The sequence below is a fragment of the Ursus arctos genome, unplaced genomic scaffold, assembly GCF_023065955.2.
Source record: "Ursus arctos isolate Adak ecotype North America unplaced genomic scaffold, UrsArc2.0 scaffold_11, whole genome shotgun sequence".
Taxonomy (NCBI): Eukaryota; Metazoa; Chordata; class Mammalia; order Carnivora; family Ursidae; genus Ursus; species Ursus arctos.
In genome coordinates this window covers 8,378,086-8,393,383 of record NW_026622775.1, presented here as the reverse complement: position 1 = coordinate 8,393,383, position 15,298 = coordinate 8,378,086, and the positions used below count along the sequence as shown (strand labels likewise).

The 15,298-nt window shown below is 39.1% G+C and overlaps 1 protein-coding gene across 30 annotated transcripts in view; it reads right to left on the bottom strand.

The window, feature by feature from the left end:
- The window catches only part of ANK2 (ankyrin 2), a 467,799-nt gene that overhangs the window by 79,741 nt on the left and 372,760 nt on the right, over positions 1 to 15,298 (bottom strand). For all 30 annotated transcript variants that reach the window (XM_057310022.1, XM_048212352.2, XM_057310028.1 and 27 more), the window contains 5 exons: positions 15,064 to 15,261; positions 11,226 to 11,324; positions 10,418 to 10,516; positions 4,375 to 4,473; positions 3,303 to 3,401 (listed from right to left, as the gene is read on the bottom strand). In XM_057310022.1, the coding sequence (XP_057166005.1) occupies positions 3,303 to 3,401; positions 4,375 to 4,473; positions 10,418 to 10,516; positions 11,226 to 11,324; positions 15,064 to 15,261 (594 nt within the window). The remainder of the gene's footprint in view (positions 1 to 3,302; positions 3,402 to 4,374; positions 4,474 to 10,417; positions 10,517 to 11,225; positions 11,325 to 15,063; positions 15,262 to 15,298) is intronic.

The following is a 15,298-nucleotide window of genomic DNA, read 5'->3' as shown; positions in this document are numbered from 1 at the left end:
AAAATTATGCAAATAATACAAATACTCGACAACAGCTGATCAATAAGTAGAGGGAGGAGTCCTATCTCGGTCTTCTAAACTGCCTTACATGATTGAACTCGGTGGCTTCTGCTGCCAGACATGCATCCCCCGCACTCTGATGCCCATTCTGGCAAACATGCAATGACTGTAATCCTGGGAGAATGCTGAACTGCCTCATATCCCCTACTGGGTTCCCCAAAGTAAAGTTAGAAAAGCAAAGGTTAAGGAAACAAACCACAACTCCAAAATGTCTCAAAAATTTCTGAAGCAGTGGCTTCTCCTTTACAGACTGCTGCCTTCCTCTTCTCTCTACACAATGACTTTATTCATACTTGGGGTAAAGAACTTTGGAAGGAGGATTAGCACAGGAAAGTTTCTTTGATGAAAGAGAACTCACACGGCTGCTCAAAGGCACATCGTATAAATCCAGTGATGTGAAATTTGTATGTTAGTTGTGTAACTGTGATTTAACTGTTACACTTAAATGGTAATAACATCAAACTAATTTAATTTTCTTAGTTTTATATAATTATTAAATTGTCTAGTGTGCTATCTTGGCCCATCACCAGTGAGTAATTCCAAATTCACTTTAGAAAATAATATTGAATATGATGCCTCCATGGAAATCAACAAAAAGCACTATTTAGGTAGGTTGTTTTTAATAGAAAACTAGGTGAAAACACCTCTTTCACAAAATTCACGCTAAGCTAACTTTTAGTGAAGCCAAGATCAGTTATGTCAGAGTGGTTAAGAACATGGACTTTAGAATCTGACAACCTAAATTTGAGTCCTATATCTACCCTCAATGCCTGCCATATCTGTAATCACTAAATATTCATTTTTAATACCATTAATAGGATCATTATATGAAAATCTCTTCCCAAAGAGAGGAAGTGCAAAGTAAGATAAGGCTCACATAAGAGACAGGAATAAGTTCATATTTTCAATCCTTCACCCCAAACTCAATTTCACAAAACAATAAAACTCGCAATTCTAAGAGAAGAATCAATTCTAAGAGAGGGAAGAAAGTAAAAACAGGGCAACATCAAAACATGTTACCAATACAACCACCCATTTAGACAAAGGGGGTACTTGTTTAGTTACTGTGGGCAATGACTTCTTACCCCAACTAAAAGCAAACACGCCATTATGTTTTATATTTGTTTGTTGGCTTTTTACCTAGAAACTTGATTTCTAAGTATAGTGGCTTTTATTGGGGAAATACTCAGCTGGGCGGGGTAGAGAATAATAGTTACCAGAACAGAAGAAAAGCTCACAGGCAGCTCTAAAAGTGGTTTTTGTATTCCACTGAAGCTAGATGTGGCAGAGATAGGACTCCATGTCTAATTTCTGAAAGGTATTCTGAACTTGTTTGGTCATAGTATTTAGCAAGCTCATTGCTTCTCTTTTCAAATATAGATCTATATAGTTAAAGTCATTCACTCTAAGTAATATTTATGAGCCTGAGATCGCTTTGAAACCGAACACGTAAGCTCCGTAGTTTTGTTGATGTTAAAGAAGAATTTATTTTCTTACAAGATGTAGGTCTCATTCTCCGCTCCCACTAAACTGTAAGCTGCTGGGGGGCGGGGGGAATGTTTTCACCACTGATGACTCTTCAGCACTCAGCATAGAGCTCAGAGCATATTTTATATTCAATAAATATTGAAGGAATGAATTAGTTAATGAAATGAATGGAAGAAAAGCAGGTCAAGCAGCAAAAAAGATGCAAGCTTGCCATCTAGTGGTCACTTCATAAAAATGTATGTACATGACAACCAGAAAAGCTAATAAAGTTCACAGAAAATATGACTTCTAAGAACAGATATACTTGGCCAATCTTGCCACTACAGGCTTCACTTATCTGTGATTTGCACATTGTTTCAAAGATGCCAAATAAAGACACATATGTATAGGTCCCTAATATGAAGATTTTCCTGGTATAAAAAATCATATAGTAAGAAAAAGCCATTAAGATTCAGCCATATAGAGCAACTCAGAAGTGTAGTGATGGGTAGTGACAATACTTGTTTTCCTCCTATATAATTTATTGAAGACATACCTTAAATCTTTAAAAAAATTTTGTGGTGTATTAGCCAAAGGTTTATAAGATTTTGCTTGAGAAAACAAGCAGTACGATCCTCTCCCATCTAAATTCAGGCTGTGTCTCGCAGTTCATTAATAAATCATACTCCACTCTATTAAAAATTTCACATCAAACTAACTGTATTCCATCTGCCTCAATGTCAACAGGGACTTGGCGTCAGTCTGAATAAAATTCCTTTCTTTTCCACATATCTATCAAAAGAAACAAGTGTTCTAAAACTCTATACACATCCTTCCTAACTTAAGGCATTTACTAGAACCTCTTTCAGATGTTTTATGTTGATTTGTGATCTTATTGTCTCTAAAGAACATCTAACATTCTACTGTCGCTCCATTTTTCTATTTTAAAAAGAGAAATTAAAGAGCTGCTGCTCTTAGAGTTCATGCTTAAGAAAAATAAGTTAAATACGTGCAAAGAGAACAGCACTCCCTCTTTCAGCTGTGAGTCTCCCTACGGAGAGGCCTCCTTGAAGCTCTACTCTGGCTGAATGGTACAAGAGCCTTAGGACTCATTAGTCCTGTAGTTTTCACTCTCCTGGAGTTTCTCTGGCAAAGGCTGTCGATGATCCCAGCTCCTCCTAAAGAATCAGCAGTCGTATTCAAACCAGCGAAAATAAAAAATTTTAAATATATGCTCTGTCATGATACAGATACAGTTGACCTACTAAGTACAACCAATTTCCTTTTTCAGTAAAAAATAATAATCAGAACTAAGAAGAAAGTAAGGATGAGAGCCGTTCTCACGGGAATGCATTTGACTCAGTCATCAGCACAATATCAGAAGGATCAGGGTCTTTCCAGAGGCTGGGTGAGCTCCTGGCTAAGAACAGAAGTTTGCCCTGGAGTGTCCTTCCACTTTGCCAGCAGGAGGTGTCACTCCCAGCTACAGTGAAAGGGCAGAACAGCACCCCCCACCCCAAAAGGCAGCTGGAGAAAAAGGAACTAAGTATTATACGATTACGTTTACATTTTATATGGATTTATGTTAACGAACGGAAGCCAAAACCCCCATATTAGTTGTGTAAATGCACTTCCATCTGCACACTTCCATGGTGTACTATATATTCACCCAAAGAAGTCTCAAACCAAAAGCTCAACACGTTTTATAAGTGAAAAAGTATGTGGCTTGAAAGCCAAGACAGTGGAACCAAAGCCCATGGGCCCCTTCTACTCACCGTGGTGGTGGTGGTAACCTCCTCCGTTACAACCTTCAGAGTGTCGACCACGGAGATGTAGCCCAGACGCTTAGCAATCGCCAGGGCGGTGTTGCCATTCTGAAGAGAGTGAAAGAGAGAAAGAGTGAGAACTGAGAGGGAGGACCGCGCTGTGAGCCAATGAGCTCACCGGCTGCTCCGCATGAGCCAGCATTTCCTTCCAAAACAAGGCACAGCTTAGGAAAATCACTAGTTTTTACCATTACATCTGAATCTCTTTGTAACTTCTTTAGACTATAGCCCGGGTCACCATGGTAACACAACAAGCTGCATCTGCCTGCTCTTCTAATAAGAAGCACTTGACGCTTTAACCCTGAGGTTGTCAAACATCTCTACAAATATTCCACTGTGTTTAGGAAAGTACCTCTTGAACTGAGGATGCTGCCTCCAAAAATTATTAGCCAGTACCGAGTACTGTTACTCCTCATCAGAGGTCAGGTCATCTGCTGCAGGTAAGATGTTACCGCAGGGAACTCAGTCCCATACTTAGCCACAGCTGTGCAGGAGCTCCCAGTGCAGCAAAACAACGCAAGCCAGCAGCTCCGGCTCCAGCGCAGGCCTCTGGGGATCCCGGTTTGTTTAATTGCATCGCTTAGTTTACATTTCAATGGCTCCACATCCCGAAGAGCTTTGTCTAAGCCAGCAGCCTCGCAAACCCGGCTCCCTTAAGAAAGGCCGGGCGGGAGGGGTGGACTCGCGCTCACATCTGAGCCCCAGCTGTAAGCAGAGCACGTTCCAGCCGCCTAAGCGCTGGGCCCCACTCTCCCGAGAGACACTGGCTGAGTCGGGCCCCCCGCTCTCCCTCCCCGGGAAGCGCTGCCGGAGAAGTCACGCTGATTTCTGGAAAGTCTTCTGGGAAGGCTTTCCAGAAATCCCGGGCTTTCCAGAGTGCGGGGGCTTATCGAAGGGGGATGTGTCTGAACCCGGCTCAGACAAGGGGCCGCCAGGGCGGGCGAGCTGGGGCCGCCGGGCCGGGCGAGGAGGCGGAAGCAGCACCAGCAGCGTGGCGCGGGGCGGCGGGCGCCTGGCTTACCGCGGTGGTGGCGTTGGGCTTGGCCCCGTGCTGCAGCAGGACGTTGATGATGTGCGTGTGGCCCTGCTGGGCGGCCTGGTGCAAAGGCGTGTAGCCGTTCTGTAGGTGACGGTGGCCATGGACGCAGCACAGATTTGCAGCGGGAGAAAGAAAACTAGGTTAGCCTTCATGTTGAATTTCTTAGTCTTATTTACAACAAAACTGTCAAGGATGCTGTTTATTTGGAGCTCGCTATCCCCACCAACCCATTTCTCAGCAACAAACCCTCCCTCTCACCTTATGGTCCGCTAAACGAAGCGCAGCGACTAGCTTATGAAATAGACTAACTCTAGATTATAGCTATTATTGTATTTTAACGAATTAGCATTAAAAATGGGTATGCTGAGAGATTTATACTGACAAAAGAGCGTTATCACAACGATTTCTTCCCTAGGGAAAAAGAAAGCTGCAGAGGGTAATACAACCACTGCTTGTTTGTCACGATTTTCTAATAATTAACCTTTGCACCAGCTCTAGGGATTCTAAATCAATGGAGGTAAATCTAAATCTTATCTTCCTTTCAGAGAGCACCTTTGGTCAAAGAAAGGCATGCTTAGAGAATGCAAGATTTCATGGATCATGAGTGGCTGACTCTCAATTAAAAATGACTTTAAAGATGAAGTTCTTTTTCACATTCTGGTCTAAACTTCCACACAGATGAAAGCTCTGTAATCCGTGATTTGTGCGGAATTGCTACCAAGGTTAGTGTGAAGCCAGTCTTGCTCAGAACTCTGATGGGTGGCAGGTACGGTACAGATTGGCTGTATAGTCACCTGAGTTAAACAAAGAGCATTGGAATCCTTGGAGGCAAACAAAACACTAATATCATTCATTGAACAGTTATTGTGTGCCAGATGCCAGACCTTGTAGTTGTCTTTTAATCTTTATTGTCATCCTAAAAATGAGGCTGCTTGGTATATAGGAGGTGTCTCATAAATCACGAGTGGCTGAGTGAATGAATAAGTGATTGAATAAATGTTTTCTTCCTGTTTCAGAGATGATGGAATGGAAAATAACAGTTAAGTAATTTCTTTGCAATCATTCTAGTTTCAGAACCTGTATAGATCATGATAGCCAATGGGTATCAGACTACTTTTTTTATTATCTACCTGCCTCACCCTGTAAAATTTTATCCATTGTCTGGGTTCTAAGTTCTGAGTAAGCCCATTCATACCACAAACTTGTAGGAGTCTGTGTCCCTTATCTAGTGTCAGTGGTACCTCATGACCAGCATGCATTTTTGCTACCCCTGTTTACATAAAGTATCTGTCTGTATACACAAGGTGCCACATGATTCCTTCTGTGCTTTTGCTGTGGCCTTTCCATCCACAGGGATGTCCCTGTATTTTTTAGAGTCTATCAGTCTGTGTGTCCTTCAGTCTGGAACATCATCAGCTCAGCCGGGTTTGCTATATATCCCTCCCATGGCATCACCCCAGGAAACTTGGAAATATAAGCCAATTACAGGGGCTCTGAGAAACTTATAGCTATTGCAGGGATTCTGCTCTCAAATGAGGTAATCCATGGACATTTGAGAAGCATAGAGTAAGTGGTATTTTTTTTCCCTGAAAATTCTTCTTCTCCATTGTGTTTACAAATATTACCAATGAAACTTCTTCACTTCTTCAGTATCAACCAAGTTAATTCATTCGGCAAGCATTTACTAACCACATGCTATATCCTAGATAGGAGACCCCATGCTTATGTAAATTAATAATGCCAGAGTGGACTTCTTCCCCCAGGAGCTCACAATTTACTGAGTCGTCAATGCACACAGTGTCCAGGAAAGTGTCTCCCGGGCCTGATTTAATTGAACCTTTACCTGAAGCCTCTGGTGCATGAGTATACTTGCTAGGGAAGTCTGGAGCAACTCAAAAACTTTTTCGCCAACATTCAGTTGCAGCTTATCCACAGACTTAGACCCAATCTCATAGGAGCTCTAGACCCAGTTCTACGTAGCATGGTCCTAAACCCCTCAAACCCTCCATTTCCTCATTTACAAAATGGGAATAGCCAAGATTTCAAGTCTGGTGAAGGATTATATATGCTGTCCATGAAACTTTAATTTAAAGTTTTATGAAAATGCTGACAAACATTTCACTTTTTTCCTTTCTCATTGAAGAGGTCTATGATCTTTGCAGTATATTTTATAAAGAAAAAAAATTTTTTAAGATTTTATTTATTTGACAGAGAGAGATACAGTGAGAGAGGGAACACTAGCAGAAGGAGTGGGAGAGGGAGAAGGAGGCTTCCCGCTGAGCAGCGAGCCCAATGCGGGCTCGATCCCAGGACCCTGGGATCACGACCTGAGCCAAAGGCAGATGCTTAACGACTAAGCCACCCAGGCGCCCCTAGAGAAAATTTTCTTTTACGTGCTGATGTTCTAAACATTCTTTGCAAATTAATTATATAATTAACCAAATCTAGTTTACCTCAAGCTGATGTTCGTAGGATTTCATTTTAATTTTAAACAACTAATAGTCTCATAAAACAAGTTCACTTTTCTAGATTTTTATACCAGATCATGAATGTTTGAGGACTAAAGGCAATACATATGTTTACATTTTCATAGCAACAAAACAAATTTTTAGTAACCATAGTTACACGAGATGCGAGGCAGAAAACACAAATCCTTTTCCAAAAATGCCATTCTGTGTGAAAAAAATTCTAAATATTATATTAAAAAACATCTTTTGATTATGTATCTATCCACTCCCCTGAAGACATATTAAAAGATATATTTACATCTAAAAGCAAGTAAAATCTACAGAGGTCACTTAAAAAAAAAAAAACCCAAAAGTTAAAATGAGATTTTTTTTTCTCTCAACCAAATGTCTATTTGAATGCACATCAAACCCCAGGTAGGTAAAATGATGTTATCTAGACAATATGTCTGGCTTGTAAATATTTCAACAACCATGCACTTAACAAAAAAAAATATGGTAACTGTTTTCAAGTTCCTCCACAGTCTCATTGCATAGCTCCATTTATTCCTTCCAGGAGAAGACCTGGATTCCAACAGTAAGGTCTTTCCTGTATGCTTATGTGTGATCTGACTCAGCAAAAAATGGTGTTGAGTACTGATGCCTGAGAATTCCTGTTAGGGCTCTTAAATAAGCTCAAAGCACAATTTCATGAGAACTCAAGAACTGCCCAGAACCTAGGCGGCAGCTATTCTTGCTAGGGTCCGATTAGAAGTTTTGAATCTTGGGGGTGCCTGGGTGGTGCAGTCATTAAGCGTCTGCCTTCGGCTCAGGGCGTGATCCCAGCGTTCTGGGATCGAGCCCCACATCAGGCTCCTCCTCTGGGAGCCTGCTTCTTCCTCTCCCACTCCCCCTGCTTGTGTTCCCTCTCTCGCTGGCTGTCTCTGTCAAATAAATAAATAAAATCTTTAAAAAAAAAAAAAGTTTTGAAGCTTGAACATCAATAGTATTATTTATAATTTTAAAAATAACTTTTTAATTCACTTGTAAATATGGTGATATACAGACAAGATTTTGTTTCTGCTTCTAAGAGAATATAAAAAGACTGACTTCCAAAACTTCTTGTTTCTAATTATTAGCATTTTGAATGATGACTTTGAAAACTCACACTAATTTAGTTGAGCCCACCCACATAGCTGCATTAAGAATTTCTGATATACAAACTTAAAAAAAATAAATAAACATAATTACATATTTCTTTGGACCAAGGAACCTGGAACTGCAAGTTATATTATGCATAGTAGCAGCAGTTGTATTATTCGTTTCTCTTTCCCTTGAAACAATTTGAGTGCACTGAAGTGTGGTATCATGTTCCAACCTTGCTTTGCTGAATAGGACCCTTCAGTTGCCACTGGGTAAAAACATTGGGGATCAAGACAGCTCTGCATTATCCTTGACAACTTCCAACCCAGACCTCACACATCATTGCCTCACTAAGCATTACCATGTGATATTCCAAATGTAACAGAGCTGGTGGGAATGGTGGGGATGTAAACTGGTACAGCCACTATGGAAAACAGTATGGAGGTTCCTCAAAAAATTAAAAATAGGATTACCATATGGTTCAGCAATCCCACTTCTGGATATTTATCAAGAAAACAAAAACACTAACTCAAAAAGATTTTTGCACTATCATGTTCCTTGCAGCATTATTTATAATAGCCAAGATATGCAGCAACCTAAGTGTCTGTCAATGGACGAACAAATAAAGAAATAAAGAAAATTGCATACACACACACATACCCCCTCACAATATAATATTCAGCCATAAAAAGGAATGAAATCTTGCCATTTGGGACAACATGCATGGACCTGGAGGGCAGCGTGCCTGGAGAGCAGCGTGCTAAGTGAGATAAGTAGGAGAAACACAAGTACTGCATGATCTCACTGATGTGTGGAATCTAAACAAAACAAAACAAAATCCGAACTCACAGATACAGAGAACAGATTGATGGTTGCTAAAGGCAAGGGTGGGGAGTTGGGAGAAATGAGTGAAAGGTATCACAGGTTAAAAAACATTTTTTAAATGAAAGAAAATGGATTTAAATGTTATATGATATTGGGTGTCCTGTGTTCAGCTGTCTCCTCTATATTTAGAGGGAGGGATCCTTCCGTCAGGGGTCAAGAGGAGGTGATTAGAACATACTACATCTTTTATAATGCATCACCAATAAAAACACAAAGATTTAAAAGTATGTACTCATAATAAACATGTTTTACATGTGCATTTAAAAAGAAAGCACTATTGTTATTCATAGGACATAGTAATCAAAATGTTCAAGTAGTATGAGAAAGCATTATAAAGGTTGTAGTTTAAGGATAGATAAGATTTAAATAAGTAAAAGAGAGCATCTTAGGAGAGGAAAAGACTATGAGTAAAATAGGAAAATATTTAGTTGGGAGAAAGGGAAGCATTAATAGGCTAGTTAAGTTGTAGGGAAGTTAAGAAGTAGTCATATGGCGGCTTACATCAGGTCACATAGAAGCTCAAAATCATGGCAAAGGATGACTAGATCAGAGAATTCCACAGGAGAAGGAAGCTACAGAATCTGTTAGCATGGACAAAATGCCAGATAGGAGACTGAATGACAATTGATGAGATTTCAGATATAGTGAGTTGAGGTATAGTGAGTGACGATATGGAAGTTAGAGCAGTATGCAACAGTTAAGAGCTTTGGCCCTGAGGCAGATTGTCTGGGTTTGAATTCCAATTCTTCCAACTAATACTTTGTTGCCTTAGGTAAGTTATTTAAATTCACTATGTAACATAGAGATAGCAATTGCATCTATGAGGTTATTTAAGGATTAAGTGATTTAATATATGTAAGTCATATATGATGTATCTATGACTCCCAGCACGCACTTAATGAAGATTAGCTTAAAAATTTTAAAAATGAGGGGCACCTGGGTGGCTCAGTCAGTTGAACACCAGACTCTTGATTTCGGCTCAGGTCATGACCTCAGGGTCCTAGGATTGAGCCCCACATTGGGCTCCTCACTCATCGGGTGTCTGCTTGAAATTCTCCCTCTCTCTTTCTGCCCCTCCCCACACTCACATGCTTGCTTGTTCACGCACGCTCTCTCTCTCTCTCAAATAAATAAATAAATTCTTTAAAATGAAAAGCACACAGTCCAGGCTGCCTATCTGTATTTCCTCATGCAGAAGGAGGGGGTTTCAGGACGCGGGACCAAGAACTTGAGATAACATAAAGAATTGGCCAGAATATCAAAGTGTTCTATCTAGCAGGCTTCTGTTTTTCTGTGGTAAATTGTTAACTGGACATGAGCTACTTTAGCTCTATAATAAAAGTTCTGAAGCTAACCCACATGGCTGTCAAAGGTTCTGAGAATGAAAAGTCTCAAACAACTGTACAAAACTATACTGCTCATTCAAAATCACTTTAGAAGAACTAAAAAGAAAAAAAAAATACATTTGTAGCTATGGTGAGCTAGTGACGTATTCATATGGCTCAACCTCCTTGCTTACAGAATAGGAAAATGAGCACACGTATTTTATTTACCTTGGTTTTTGCATTGACATTTGCACCCTGCTTCAGAAGAAAGTTGACCGTTTTCACATTTCCATAGTGACAGGCCACAATTAAAGGAGTGTAACCAAGCTGTAACAAATACATAAATATATAAATAAAGAAATGCATACATACTCTAGCGGTTAATACTCAGAGGGAGAGGGATTAGGTAGAATGTCAGTAATGGTACGAAGGGTAAAAATTTTATTCCATTGTATAAATATTACTGAGCAAATTATTTACACTTCCTGTGGATACAAATATGGACAGAAGCAGATCCCTGAGCACAAGGAACTTAACGACAGCAAAGGAAATCAGACATGTGTGTGACTTCATCTGACAAAGAGCTAAGAGAGAGACACAGATTATTGGATCTGAAAGTAGAGAAGAAAAACCAAGTCTGATGAGAGGATCTGGAGGAGATGCATGAAAATGTAGCTTAGGTGGGCTTGAAAATTTTAATGGCATAGAGAAGGAAAAGCTGTTTCAAGACCAGGGGTTGGAGGCCAGCAAATCCAAGAAGAAAAGAGTCATCTGGACTGGCAGAGCGATAAGGGAGAGAGGCTGACTTAAGCCAGCGAAATTAGAATCCTTTTATAAAGGGTCCTGATATCATGATCTCCATTTGGACTTGATTCCAGCAAAAATGGAGAACCATTATAGATTTGTGAGTCAAAGAGAATCATAATTCAGAATGGACTTTTGAGGAAGGGTGCTTGGACTGGGGGGACCTGAATGCGAGCTACTGGTAGTCATCCAAGTCAGAACCTGTCACAATATTGAAAGTGATTCACTTTACCTTCGTGTGAGCATCCTGGTCAGCCCCATGCTTAGTAAGAATGTCAGCAACATTCACTTTATCTTCCTGGGCTGCAAGGTGTAAAGACGTGAGTCCACTCTGTAGAGAGAATGGAAACAAATGGGTACATTTGAAGAAGAAAGTATGTTTCATCTTCTATAATATCATTCTTGAAAAAATCCTGGAAAACTCATAGCCCCAGAACCTGCAACTTTTGATCTCTAAAACAAACCCTCCAAGTTAATATGTCTTTCTAAGACATACTCTCTAAGTTAATCAACACTTTCAACAGATTACATTTTATTTGGGTACTTCTATTATGATGTGAGACTTTAAAATAACTCGGCTAATAAGCTTCCAAACAACATTCATTTCAAATCCATCTGTGCCTCCTGCTGAGTCTGTTTATTCCCTTAAATAATTAATCAACCAACTACTACTTCTACTTTTTAACCATAGCAATAATCTATATCTTCATCAATAAAATATCATATCAAGGTAAAAAATGTACAGAGTTACAGGAAATGAGTTCAGAATAGTTCTCGCCAGTACTCAAGGTTAGTATACTATTTGGGGGGTTCCTCTAAAAGCTAAATAAAAGTGACCCCATCATTTATATATAGCACCATAAACTGGCCAGTATTATATAAAATGTTTGGCATTGATACATCAAGTAAATATTCTGATTAATTGTATATGCAATTCAAATACAGTTAAGAACTAATACAAGGTGAAAGCATGGAGAAAGGAGAGGGGAAGAGTGCTTTCTTCAGTCAATGCCACAATCTAGCAGCCTCACTACATGTGCAAGTGGCTTCCAGCACACAAAACTGAAATTGAAAGAGTATCTTTAAAACCTAAATCATTTGTGATTTAACAGGTGTTTTCTGAGTACCTTTCATATACGCCAGGAAGTATTCTAGGTATTTGAATATATCAGTGAACAAATATTTCTGCCCTATATTCTAGCTACCAGTATATTCATATCCTGTTTCTGTCCCCCTGCTACTGCTCAAATACTTAGTATATTCATCCTTCCCTGTACATCCTGCAGCTGTACACTGAGTTAGCTCACTTACGCTCCAAGTTGGCAAGTCCCCCATCCCCGCTCTCCAAATTCATGTTCAGTTAGATTCTACCAGCTCCCCTGACCATGGCTTTGCAGATCTGCTTTTCCACAGTCAGCCAGGTTCTTCAAAATTCATGATCTCTAGAATGGACAAGTCCTCTGATCTTTAAAAAACATACGTGATATGTACAGAGGGAAAAACATTCTCCAACTAGAGAGAAGGTTTTTTTTTATTTGAGGGCTTGGGGTTTTTTAATCCTTACAGTTCTGGCTGAGCTCAGCTTTGAGTTTCATAAACCATCAGGATGAGATTGAAGATATACCCTTTCTCATTAAAATGTCCTCACTTCTAAACAAATACTATCTAGTCCTAAAGTATAAACAATATGAATATTGGGACAAAACAGAAGTGTCTTCCTCATTCTGGTTGTCTTCATATGAAAATAGCAAACATAAAATTATTTCTCTTTATGGAGACAATTGGCCTTTTAAAAATGTTACTGAAGTGACTATTAAAGGAAATGATCATCAAATAACTCGAAGACATTTTCAATGGGGTGTCAAATACATGTGCTGTTTTCTACACTATTTGAAGAATGGGTTTTCTGTAATATAAGATTGCAAACTAATGGCCAGTACGAAAATCCTCTACAATTTATTATGATAAATTTTCATACCTAAATCAGATTATGAAAACTTTTCTAATAAATCAAGAAAATAGAAGATGTTGAAGGACTTCTTTTCAAAAAAAGGAATTTATTTCTTAAGATGAACTAGAGGACTCCACAACTGGTTTTTATTATTACATGGTGATTTAATCTAGTGACAAATACATCATACCTCTTTTTAGGACAGCACCCAAATCTAATATTGAAATCATTGTTATAAAGATAACATAATTACTTTGTGGTCCAAATTTGAATCTATTTCTTCACTGCACAGTATGCAAATCAAAAATATTCATTGAATATTTGCTGATTGACTGCTAAAACCCTCTCAGAGAAAGTAATATGTTTAGAAGAATACCATTAGGGAGGACATAATTAAATGATTCCAGATATGAATATAAATTAAAAATAGGAGTTTTTAAAATAAATTTAAAAACAGCACTATCAGAAGCATTACATGATCAGTTTCATGAAATGCCTAGAATTTCAGTCTACTCAAAATTTTCCTGGATTTGTTTATGGATTTCTTATGTTTATTTTCAAATGAAGAATTGTTTTTAATGGGCAATAAACACTATCTGCCCCCTTCATATACTGATGTTAAATGAAGTACTCCACAATTGGTCTCACAGCGAGAACATCCCCAGTAGGGGAAACGACCACCTGAATGGCATGATTTCAATGGCCACAAGGAAATCCATGCCCCAGACTTTAATGACAGCTGAGACATTGAATTTCACCATAAGGCTTCACCATGTTCATTTCTGTTAAAATGCAAATATCTTTTGGAGGAATAACTCTATAATTAGCTCTCTCTATACTTAAAAAAAAAAAAGAATCTGTGAGGACTTTTGATAGAGAACAAAGAAGTATATAAGGGCAAGGGATTTACTGGAATACTCTAAGTGATAAAGACACAGAACAGGACTCTAGAGGCATTCAAGACAACCTGATTTTTCATGACTATTTCTAAAGGAAATAATGCTATATAACCTATTGATAAACATTATTAAGACCAATTTACAGCTGAGTTTCCAAAAGCACTAATTAGTTCAACAGTGAGATATAGAAAACATAGTACTTGTGTATTTGTGGAAAATCCAAAGAAACTTAACTTCCACTAAGCCTATACCTTGTGTTACAAAAAGCATTAAGAGATTAAATGATGAGCTAACTTATAAATATAGGTTTCAATTTTTAGTTTCTCAGGAGCTGACTCCAGTGGAGTATATATAAGTGTAAGATAGATTAAATAGGTAGGTAGGTAGGTAGGTAGAAATACAGATATATATGTAGAGAAAGAGGGTGATGTATAAATAGACATGTACTTGTAAAAATTCAAATATTTCCGTATTTGAATAATGTCTTTCCCTCCTCTATTCCTGACTCTTACTCTATTATAGTTAATATGCTTGCCCACAAAGGCCGAAATGACTAAGGTTCTTTCTTAAAAACACTGATTCTCTGGCCACCACCACCACAACGGCCCAAACTAAGCTAAAGTTGGCTCAGAAATCTATATTTTACTGAGTTCCCTGGATAAGCCCCTTCCCCAGCCCCCCAGGTGCCTCCGCTGCTCAGCCAGGCTAGAGAACGGTTGGGTAGTGGCCATGGACCAACAGCTTAGAAGCAGTTGTTTGGGCCAGAGCCCAGATGAACTGTCACCTCTCTCTCTGTATCTCTCTCTCACTCTCCCTCTCTCCATCTGAAACTGGGAAATAAGACCAGCAGGTACTCTGGCAATCTGGAGGGACTGCTTGAACTGCAGTGATGGTAACTCTTGGGAGCTATAGGGTCACCACTTTGGTCACATACACAGAGAAACAGAGAAAGTAGATCTGCAGAGGGAGGTAAATGAAACTAACTTGGAGGGAAAAGTCAAGATTCAAAAATGCAGCCATACAGTCAGAGGGAGTCTGCTTCTTGCTTCCTTGTGGTTTTTTTCCTCATAAGGCTTGAATGTTACTGTCCTTGAATTCTGTAAGTAATCTCTGTTCCCTTTTAATACATCCCCTCTTTTTGTTCCAAGTTATCTTTGATTATAAATCTGTTTACATTTATCTGAGTGACTCTTGGCTAAAACAAGAGGCAAAAACCATACCTTGGTTGACATGTGGATATTGGCTCCCTTATCCAGAAGCAACGTGACCATATCTGTGTGCCCCTCTTGTGAGGCCAGGTGGAGTGGAGTTACTCCTTGTTTTGTTACAATGTTAGTCTCTGCTCCATAGTTCAGGAGTGTGGAAGCTATCTGCATTTGATTCTTCTTGGCAGCAATATGTAAAGGAGTATAGCCATTCTAGAAAAAAATAAAACAAATATACCTGGTAAGCTTA